Raw genomic sequence first — 11,125 nt, 5'->3', positions numbered from 1 at the left:
ACACACCCAGGACGGGACGCCAGTCCGTCGCAAGGCACCCCAAGCGGGACTCGAACCCCAGACCCACCGGAGAGCAGGACTGTGGTTCAACCCACTGCGCCACCGCACCCCCTACTGCTTCCAATCCATGTGAGTTAAAATCTTTCTTTGCAAGATGTGATGACAGCATTAAACAAATTTTTGTACGTTCTTATGAAACCTCAATTAATATAAAGACATCTGCTGGGTGAAAAAATGTATGTCATCCTCTGAGACGGAAGACTTCCATTTTACATCATCCCTATTCATCAGCTGATGAGACTTCATTTGCTAGTGTGTACACTGTGAGCTGGTGGACAATACAGCAGGAGGTGGGATTTGCTGGATAGACAGCTCCCAGTGACACATCCTAACCCTAACTGAATAATGATGGCGCTGCGGAAACTTAAGGGCCCATCACATGGACCAAAAAAGCAGGTGGCCATAGGACTTTAGAGGAAAGCATTGTTTTGGGAGGTGTTTTAGTTTTCTTTGCACTGTTCCCTCTGAAAGGGGCCAGGATTCCACCTTGAGTTGGTTTTGCTGTAAAATCAAACCCTTTTTTGTTGAACAAACCTGCTTTCCGGTCACTCATTTCCTGCTAAAGTGGTCACGTCCTTGTTCAACCAGGTGCATCATGCGCTCAACATCTCATACGTTCATGAGAAATCTCTGGTGATACCAGAAACCCAAACTCTTTCTGTTTCACTGAAAATTCAGCTGACATTTGTCATTGCAATCATTCTGTTCAGAAGAGCTCCATCACAGAAAAGCACAAGATTGAGGTTCCCTTCCTTCTAGCCCTGAGGTTGTAAGCTAAATGTAATACAGTATAACATGGTGGAGCAGCCAGTAGCCCTGTTGTGTCACAGTATATGAGCAGTACAAAAGGATATGGGTTTGATCTCCCCCTCAGTCTATGTGAAATTGCTATGGTTCCTTTGGGTACTCTTGTTTCCTCCCACACTCCAAACACATGTTTCAACTGAACTGGTGGCTCTAAATTGCCTGTAGTGTTTGTGAGAGAGAATGTGTTGTTCTGTTGTACAGATGAGTGATTTACAGTAGAGTACCTAGCATTGTAGGTCACCTTGGGTCAAAAAGTCTCAGGTAAATTCCACATAGTGTTCATTGTCAGTTGCTCTGGAGAAAAACATTGCCTAAATGAACAAGTATTTTGATAAACAGGCCTACAACTGCAGCCACAAATAGCAACTTCCTTGACTGAGAAAAAACCTGATGTGTTTGCTCTTGTACTGATGTCTATCAGAGAGAAGAGCTGCTGTCTCTGGAGGCATCACCAATATTAAAATTCCAGAGCCGGCAGGATAGCTGCTCAGATAATAACATGAGCTTAATACAAATGGGTGTGCAAAGAAACATACACATAATATTAATTTCAAAACACCGTGCATGCAATGCATTTAAAATCACACGTGCCACATATAATATGGAATAAAATGTTAAACACAAATTGTATTTTTATTTTAAAAATACAATGAGTATGTGTAAAAATATTCTGAAAAATTTTATCATAGTAAATTATAATGACAAAAAAGACCAGGGAGCAGGCCCTAGCCAAACCTGCTGTGCCACAACACTCCCCCATTAATAACAATTTACACTTTTTAGGCAGAATATAAAAGAACTACTCTCCGTAGTTCATGGGGGGCATGGTGGCGCAGCAGGCTTGGCTGTGTCCCGCTCTCTGGTGGATCTGGAGTTCGAGTCCTGCTTGGGGTGCCTTGCGGCAGACTGGTGTCCCATCCTGGGTGTGCCCACGCCCTGCATTGCCAGGTTAGGCTCTGGCTTGCGATGACCCTGCTGGAAAAGCGGTTTCAGAGAGTATGTGTGTCTATCTGTAATGTTGTACCTCTTCTTTCAAAATTTGACAATGGTCAGTTACTCAGTTCTTATGCTACTCCTGCAAAGTTCAACACCCATGGAGGAGTGAACACAGGCATACACCTCCCTCAAAGTATACACTGTTAGCTGCTTGCTTCTTTTAACTGTGGACAAGTTTCACTGGGAAAAACTATGTTTTTGGAAGAGGGTACTATTCACTTGAGTCCAACATCAACCCCATAGGAGTCCAAATAACTATAGGAAGACATTGCTGTGAGAGGAAGAACGATAGCAACTGGGCCCTATCATATACTTCATTGGTTAAGGACCCTTGAGGTTTGCAGGTTCAAATGCCAGCAGGGCACTGCTGAAATATCCTTGAGCACAAGTACTTAACCTGAATTGCCCTCACTGTTTAAAAGTGTGAAACATCAGCTTAGTAATAAAAAAAGTGACTTGTGTGTTCTTAGAACGCAGCCTTGTCCACTGTAGGTGAGCGCAAAGTAACAGACAAACGTTCAGATAGACAAAAGCTTTGCTTGGAAGAGCTGACAGTGGGGGGTCTGCAGTCAAGCCATTAACAGAGTCAGACAAATTATCAGGCCTTGGAGTTGGGAGCTATGAACTCGAGAGAAAATTTATTCTTGGGAAGGAACAACTGCACTGAGAGTGCAGAAAAAATGAAAAAAAATAAAAGGATTCAGTGTATGCAATGAATGAAATACATATAAAAAGGCCTTGTGCATTGAATTTCAATCCAAGATTTCTTGTTAAAGTGCTTTAAACTAAACAAGTGGGCTTACTTGTAATGCTAATGTATGACCCTGAGGGAAGCTTCAAAATGAGCCCACAGATTTTCTTTCTGTTCCAACGAGCAATGCCAGATTTGAAAAGGAAAAAAGCAGGAGCTTTAATCATCAGCAGATGAAGTGTGGCATCAAATTTGCATTTGGCAGTATCCAAAGCGGGGGCACGGTGGCACAGCGGGTTTGGCTGGGTCCTGTTCTCCGGCAGGTCTAGGGTTCGAGTCCGGGTTGGGGTGCCTTGTGATGAACTGGCGTCCCGTCCTGGGTGTGCCCCCTCCCTCTCTAGTCTTATGTCCTGTGTTGCCAAGTTTGGCTCTAGCTTGCTGCAATTCTGCTTGGGAGCAGTAGCTTCAGCCTGTGTGTGAGTGAGAGAGTATCCAAAGCACATTCCAATCAGCATTAAATTTGGATGACCCCATGTTGTCGACAGATAAAAGTCCTCAATGCTTGTATCAAGCATCTCATCAATGGTATAACATTGTTGACAATGTATTAGTATGCAATAACAGAGGACATATGAAATGTCTTAAAGATGAAAGTTTATATGTATATATACTATACTGTGTATATATGTATGTATTTCTGATTTAACTGTTGTACACAGACACATACTATATGTGTATTATGAGCTATATAATGATAATATATCATTATGCTGTATAGATTACCCAGCTCTGTATATAATACTTTTCCAGGTAAACATTCAATTTTCAAGATGAAGAGTGCAATAAGCACTACTTTCACTGCCTTCATTACATTTGCAAAACTTCTGTATTTTTATTGTGTATTATTACACATGGAGCTTAAAACAAGTATGAAATGCATGCTCTGGAGTCATTCAGACCATATGTTAGCATTTAATCATTTTAATCTTTCATTGATACATATAGGTGAAGTAGATGCTGGTATGTTTATAGAAGGGACCGGGGAGGTCCCAGGTGCACATCCCAGAATAAAATGTTTAATGCTGCTCAGATACTTTGTTGACACGGTTAAGCAGATATTAGTCCAGAGACATGCTGTTTCAGGTTCACCCATAGTGTGTGAGTGAGTGACAGAGTCAGTGTGTTCCACTGATGTATATGGATGAGTGACCCATTGTAAGTAGTGTATCTAGCAGTGTAAGTCACCTTGGTGAATAACGTGTGTGGACTGATAACACTACACAGAGTTCACTGGAAGTCACTTTGGAGAAGAGCATCTGCTAAATAAATAAATGTAATGTAAATGTGATGTAATTTCTGGCTAAATTTATAGCTAAAACATAAAATAATAAAACTGGGTACAATGTGTACAATGAAGTAGAATCAGCCTTGCAATTAGAAGGTCTCGGGTACGAATTCCACCTCTTGCTGTAGGACCCTTGATCAAGGTACCCTTACCAATTGATATAGTAAGTATAACCTTCTGTGTAAATGCATAAATTATTGTATTGTTGGCTATCTCTCAGTTGCATTGGGCAAAGGTGTCCAACCTGAATAAACAAGCGAATAAATTAAAAAATAAAAGTAATATGCGAGTGAAGGCAGTTAATATGTCTACGAAGAGCTCGGTCTCCCTTTTGTCTGCAAACCGCAGTAGGCAGTGATGACAGTGTTATGACAGCGCCGGGCTGCGAGTGCGCGGGCAGCGCATGCGTTCAGGAGGCTCGAATGCTGGACAGCTCCTCCGCCAAGGAAGCGCGTGAAGGGAACCGTCTCCGCTGCGCGCGGACCTCGGAGTGGAGCTCCCCCTGCTCTGGACACTAAGCCGGTGATTTTTTTTTCCCTCATATTTTTAAATCAAGTGTGAACAGAGAGCTCGAAACGAGGACAAGATGGTTCACAAAAGCAAGTGGAGGAATTGCGCGCTGATGTAGGTAATAACCTTTTCGGGAATTACAAGTTGAAATCTCAGTCTACATCACAGCAGCAGCTGAGAGTATGTATTTATCGTGTTGGGGGAGGGGGGGGGGGTTCTAACTGCCGAGTTAAATAATTGCACATGTTTTGAAAGGTATATTTATAAAGATATTGAATTAACCTTGCCAAGGGGGCGTGATTGACGTGTACAGTCGATGTGGATGTATAAGTTCAGATGGGCTCTTATAGGTGAACTTCAGCACTTATGGTGAGTGAGTGTTGAAGGAACGACAGCATCACGGTGGGGGATAAAAGCTGTCCCTAAGGGCAGCCACCCACACTACTGCCCCCCCCCATCCCCCCGCGCCACCCCCGGGTCACTAAGCGACACTGCCGCCCGTCCCCACAGGGAGATGCGAGTATAACGGGGAGCTCGGTATGGATCCGCGCGCGCTCCGCTGGTTGAGCGCCTCCTGCGTGCTGTGTCTCATCCCCACTGCTATCGGCAGAGGTAAAATATGCATTTACCACACACCTTACTACAGTACACCTCACCACATAGCACAGGTGGAGCCAATCAAATGCTCCACTGTCATTTCGCATTTACTCCTTTGGAAGGGTGCGAATCACCAACAACGCGTACTTTGATGAAAACTGGGGGTTTACGTGGTGTTCATATCACTGGAGGTAAAGTTAATGCGGCTCCGGGTGTCTTTTGGACAGGGTTCGAGTGCAGCGCGGGCTGCAGTCCAGAGAACGGGTTCTGCGAGACTCCGGGAGAATGCAGGTAGACGAACATGCCTGGGATTGAAGTTGTGCCAGATCTCAGTGACCGACCGACACTGTTCGAATTACATCGCATTATGTTATGAATCGCGGTGCAGAAAATAACTGTACAGATATTACTCACCCACAGCCTACACACACGCACAGACACGCGGACATTTGGGAAAGAGTGGACTGCTGTGGGGTGCAGTGCTATAAATATCCTTGCATGGCTTCTAACGCACAGCTCAGTCTCGATAAACAAGCTAACAGTTCATTTTAGTTTATACATAAAATAAATTACATTTAAGCTTTTGTTTACTTTGGGGAAAAACGAAAAGCGTCTGCTAGTAATATTATTAGCTAAATGAATACAGGCAAGCGAAAATAACCTTTAATAACGACAATGCACCACCAAATATTATTTACATAATAGTAATCTCTCTCTCCCTATATATATATATATATATATATATATATACAGAGATAGAGAGAGAGAGCGTATACTATTATACATAATAGTATAATAGGATAATATAGTACGATAGAATAGTAGAGTACGGTATTATATAAAATTTTTGGTGGTGCATTGCATATGCTTTGATATCTGAGGATCCGTGTGTGTCTAGCTGCTGTGTGTCTCCATTGTCCCCGTCGTGTCTCCTGTCCTCAGGTGCAGACCGGGGTGGCGTGGGGCCACCTGCGAGCAATGCGTACCCTCCCCCGCGTGCGTGCACGGCACCTGCGTGAGCGCGTGGCAGTGCATCTGCGAGGCCGGCTGGTCTGGGGACAACTGCGACGTGGGTGAGTGACTGAGGAGGAGCGCGCGCGGGAGCGGGAGCGCGCACAGCGTTGTTCACTTCACTACGTAACTCTGTCTATTCCGTGGCAAAAGCGACGGTCCGTGTTTCTTTGCACACAGGATCGGGATTACGGCTGATGATACCATACCTATTCAGAGAAATGTAGGTTCAAATCAGCTCCTGCTGTAGCGGCATTGAGAAACTAACTTGCCTGATACGGTAAAAAAGACCCTGCTGCGTAATGCGTTGCCACTACTACTACAGGCGGCGCGGCGGCGCGGTGGCACAGCTAGTACCGCTGCGGTCTCACAGCACCTGGGGTGGTGCGAGAGAATGTGGGTTCCATTCCCACTCTGTGCTGAGTATGCATGTTTTCCCCGTGTTTACGTGGGTTTCCTCCCGTCCAAAGAGATGCTGTTCAGGTTCACACGTAGTGTGTGAGTGACAGAGAGAGGGTGTTCCACTGATCTATGGGTGAGTGACCTATTGTAAGTAGTGTATCTAGCAGTCACCTTGGTGAAGGTGTGTGGGCTGATGACACTACTACATACTTTGTTGGTAGTCGCTTGGAGAAGAGCGTCTGCTGAATGAATAAATCATGTAATGCATTACTCGTAATAATAATAAAATATCCCGTAGAATGCACAGTGAAATACTGATAATAATTGCTGTTTCATGTCCCAGACAGACGATCCTGCTCCTCGGACCCCTGTCCCGGTAATTCCACATGCGTCGAGACGCAGAGCGGAACGCGCCGATGTGTTTGCGCTCACGGTTACGGTGGGGAGAGCTGTGAGCTGAAGACAGGACCGTGTCTCACAAACGGGTAGCGTGACTCTCACAGCACGGATTACTGATTCTAGACAAAACACTGAATGTCTCCGTTGCATTTGATTTTAATCCATTTACACAAGCCTGTGAAAAACAGTCCTATTCAGTTTTGTTTTAATGAAAAAAAGTACTTAAGCACTGTGAACTGCTTTGCACCGACTGCTCTTTTAAGTTTTGTTGAGGGCGTCTGTACAGTAAAGGCAGTATTTTACCTTGTTTCTGATTTGAAATCAGATCATGTGCCATTTCCCAGCACACGCTGGGCTGGAGCCCCCTTGTTTCAGGGCTCTTGGATAATAATTTTCTCCTCTTGATGAAACCTCAGTGTCACAAGTCATTGCCATGCCTGAGATGAAATTGCTGAAGTCAAATCATAACCTACATTTGAAACCTTTCAACAGGTCAAACTGCTTCAGACCTCAAGAAAAAAAAAAACAGTTAGCAAGAACCTGTAGACTACCTGAGGGCATGACCACAAGGGTCCCCCCCCGAAACTCTGTCTTTTATCCTTAAAGTATATATATATAAAGAATGGTATACAAAGTTAAATGATCACTCACTCACACAGTCTGAATCCACTTGTCCTGAGCAGGGTCAGGGCACACTGGAGCCTAACCTGGCAACACAGGACACAGGGCCGAAGGGGGAGGGGACACACCCAGGATGGGATACTAGTACGTCACAAGGCACCCCAAGCAGGACCCTCAAACCCCAGACCCGCCAGAGAGCAGGACCCAGCCAAGCCCATCGCGCCACCACGCCTCCCTAAGTTAAATAATGAAAAAAGAAAATAAATAATGAAATCAACATTTACTGGAGAAATTTAAAATAAACATTTATTTAAATTGCCCTTCTGTGAAAAACTACACTGTCCACTGTTATGCATTATTGTTGTAAATATATAAGAAATGTGTAAGATAAATATAACATGAGAGAATAAGGCAATGTTTTAAAAAGTTGTGTGCCATTTTAAAATCTATTTTTCACTAATTGTACTGTGTATATTCTAAGACATTCAAGAAGCCCTTGATTACTGTAGAGCTGGGGCCACAAACCTCTAATTTGAACTGACTGTAGATCCTTTCAGCTGAGCCTGTAGAAATTATCTGCATTCCCAATTGATCCACTAACTCGAATAAGAACCTTTCATATGTTAGTACAGTGAGATTTATTAGCATCCTTAGATCACAGAGGGGAGTACGGCTGTAAAAAAGACGTGAAATAGGACGAGTGGGGTTGGTCATGTGAACTAAGCACACACTTAACATCAACATCCTCTCATAACAATTACATTACACTTACATTTATTCATTTAGCAGATGCTTTTCTCCAAAGCAATGTACATCTCAGAGAAAATACAATTTGTGCATTGCATTAGGACACTGTAGATAACACTTTGGATCACGTTTCCCATTTATTGCTTTGCATATTTTAGCCGTTTCATTTTCGGTGACAGTCAACAAGTACTGCTCTGCTGTTCTACGGAACAACTGAATAGTAAAGAGCTGAAACCAAACACAATATCAGGAAATTAAACTGAGGATGTGTCTTTAAAGGCAGAGACCCAGCTTGGAGACTTTTGACTGCACTTGACTAAAGAGGGTCTGATGGGGCAAAGCTTTTTAAATGGGAAGATGGACAACAGAAGCATTGCGCTGTGGGGCTCAGCCCAGTGTATATGCAGATGCAACCCAAAACCCTAGTTTCATGATTTGTTTGTGGGTTTATTTCAGTTTCCTTTCTATTTTTAATGAAAAACTATATAAATCCACCTCACATCACCTCACACTTTGTTACTCTCTGAACCAGGCACCAATCAGCACACTGGTTAAAGGTTTTCTCTATGAACCCCTCTCACTTGATATTTAACAGAAGATGCTTTACTCAGTGACTTTGAGCTCCTTATTTCACTGTTGCCAGGTGACATTGCAGTTTAACCACACTGTTGTGTCTGGCAGGTCTCCGTGTCAGAATGGGGGCACCTGCATGGATGATGACGGCTGGGCAGCCCACTCGACTTGTTTGTGCCCTCCTGGGTTTGCTGGTGACTTCTGTGAGATTGACATAGATGACTGCGACCCCAACCCCTGTGCCAACGGGGGCACCTGTGCTGACCGTGGGGCTGGTTTCACCTGTTGGTGTTCAGCAGGCTTTACTGGGCCTGTGTGCAACCACACTGTGCCCACATGTGCTGACAGCCCCTGCACCAACGGGAGCACGTGCCTGAGCCAGCCTGGCAGGGGTTTCCGGTGCCTCTGCCCTTTGGGGTATGTGGGGCCCACATGCGCCACACACAGGGCCCGAGTGGAGCCTGCATGGCTGGCAGAAGGTGGGAGACAACAGCACTACGGCCTGCCCTCCCATGAATTCCGCAGGATGTCGCAGCCCTCTGAGCGGGAGCTGCTCAACATTGCTATGAAGGAAAGGATAAGGGCACCCAGCCCACTGGTCACCCGCAACCAAGTCATCTGTTTTGCTGTGCTGGGCCTACTCACCTGCCTGGTGGTCCTGGGCACCACTGCCATCATATTCTTCAACCGCTGTGAATCATGGGTGGCAAACGCCAAGTATAGCCAGCTGGTCCGTCAGCAGCGGGACTACCTGCTTAAGTCAAAGGACGGTGATGACAGCTCAGTCAACATCATCCTACCCGAGAAAATTAAACTGACCAACTATGGGAACCACTATACATCCATTTGAAATTGCTGTGCTGCTGTTGCTCTCCTGGAGGATGTGACCAATAATATCTGGCATCCCAATGCATTACTTAGTCCCTTGTGGAAAGTAAAACAGTGGTAACAGTGTTTAGTGTAAAGTCAAGGAGTATACAAAATAAAGTGTGAACATTAAGTATGCTATGAATAGATAGTCAGTTAAATCATGTACCATAAATCCAAATACTAGTCTGAAACTGTTAGTGAGTTTTTAAAATGTTATGATTTTTGAGTGTTGTATTTGGTGTGAGAGCCAGGTCATAGGCAACCAGTTGCATTTGTTAAGATTTTAAAGATGCAGATGTTTTACGGTATGCTGTTGTTCACTACAGGTGCAGACAGCTCCTGGTGCATATAATACATACTACTGTGCATCACCCTAACTCATATCAGCTTTCTTAAAGGAAGAGCAGCTATAATTTCCATAGAGGTTCTTCACATATTGCAATTTGGTTTTACTGAGCTTTCCTCGAAGACTGTGCGTGCGCCCTTTAAGATCCAAGGCTTCATGAACAGCAGAAGCGTTGAACAGTTTCACCAGTGCTCAGTGCAAAGTGCATAACAAGATGTTTGCCTGACTCACTGATGATTCCATGGGTATTTCATCGTCATGTGTTTGGAAAGAGCTTGCTGTTTTCTAGCAATCATTTTTACAATACCACATCAACTATGAATATTTGAGTTCATCCTTGTACTTTTTGTCATATCGCTCAAATTTCTTTCCACTTTTGTATTTAGCATATGTAGATGTGTGGTAGGGTATCTTTTATAAGTAAAAAAATGTGTTTATTGAATAAAAGTCTTTGTTTTTAGATGTAGGTATGAAAATTATCATTAAGAGGTCACTCTGTTCTGCAATTAAGTAATTTAATTTATTGCCATTAGCAACTTTTTAAACAAATTACATACGTTTCAATAAATTTAACTGTTTCTGGACCACCTGTGGCAATAAGACATGTATAAAACATTAAAATCTGTATTGTTAATGTGTATATTCTCTTTTTATTTTTCTAAAGAAAATGTTTCAACTTCTTTCGTGGCACTAACATGCACAGTTAAGATGTGGAAATGGAAATGGAAATAGAAATAGAAATAATACACAAGCCATATACTGACATGAACCTTGAAACAATAATTTAGAATGCATACTTAAAAATGCTTGTCACACAATAACAAGGAAACAGATTCTACAAGTGTGAAATACATTATAATCAATATGTCTAGTGCTGCTATTACCTTGTGATTAATTTTCCCAGTTGTTTGTCACAGTACATCAAAGCTTTCTGGAATCGTGTTAACTTCATCGACAGATGCTGCCTCTTTAATTGCAGAAGTCAGTCTGGCTTCCCTTCAAGGCAGAGTGATTTATAATTTATATTATGCATGCCTTAGCTAATATAATATTGCACATAACATTTCATGAATATTGCTCTGTATTGGGTACTGGTATGGGATTTAAACATGCAATAATCTTCAGTTACCCTATATTTATCATACACAGG

General features: G+C 43.3%; 1 protein-coding gene across 3 annotated transcripts; it reads left to right on the top strand.

The window, feature by feature from the left end:
• The first annotated feature begins 4,305 nt into the window (after positions 1 to 4,305).
• dlk1 (delta like non-canonical Notch ligand 1) lies at positions 4,306 to 10,328 on the top strand. 3 transcript variants are annotated; one of them, XM_018764113.1, is made up of 6 exons: positions 4,306 to 4,523; positions 4,920 to 5,021; positions 5,234 to 5,297; positions 5,949 to 6,079; positions 6,763 to 6,904; positions 8,868 to 10,328. In XM_018764113.1, exons 2-6 carry the CDS (start codon positions 4,949 to 4,951, stop codon positions 9,607 to 9,609), a joined length of 1,152 nt encoding a protein of 383 aa, XP_018619629.1. In that variant the 5' UTR covers positions 4,306 to 4,523; positions 4,920 to 4,948; the 3' UTR covers positions 9,610 to 10,328. The 3 variants fall into 3 exon arrangements, with proteins under 3 accessions (XP_018619629.1, XP_018619628.1, XP_018619627.1); XM_018764112.1 differs by having other exon boundaries at positions 4,306 to 4,527; XM_018764111.1 differs by lacking the exons at positions 4,306 to 4,523; positions 4,920 to 5,021 and having other exon boundaries at positions 5,153 to 5,297.
• The last annotated feature ends 797 nt before the right edge of the window (positions 10,329 to 11,125 follow it).

Source organism: Scleropages formosus, chromosome 15, assembly GCF_900964775.1.
Source record: "Scleropages formosus chromosome 15, fSclFor1.1, whole genome shotgun sequence".
NCBI classification, from domain to species: Eukaryota; Metazoa; Chordata; class Actinopteri; order Osteoglossiformes; family Osteoglossidae; genus Scleropages; species Scleropages formosus.
This window is presented reverse-complemented; position numbering and strand designations above follow the sequence as displayed.

What these genes read in the sequence shown, in the direction of transcription:
- dlk1 (XM_018764111.1), top strand. Translation starts at nt 5,158, where the DNA reads ATGAAAACTGGGGGTTTACGTGGTGTTCATATCACTGGAGGTAAAGTT. An exon ending in GAGACTCCGGGAGAATGCAG is followed by an intron (nt 5,298 to 5,948) that starts GTAGACGAACAT and finishes TCCTGTCCTCAG; the next exon opens with GTGCAGACCGGGGTGGCGTG. An exon ending in TGGGGACAACTGCGACGTGG is followed by an intron (nt 6,080 to 6,762) that starts GTGAGTGACTGA and finishes TTCATGTCCCAG; the next exon opens with ACAGACGATCCTGCTCCTCG.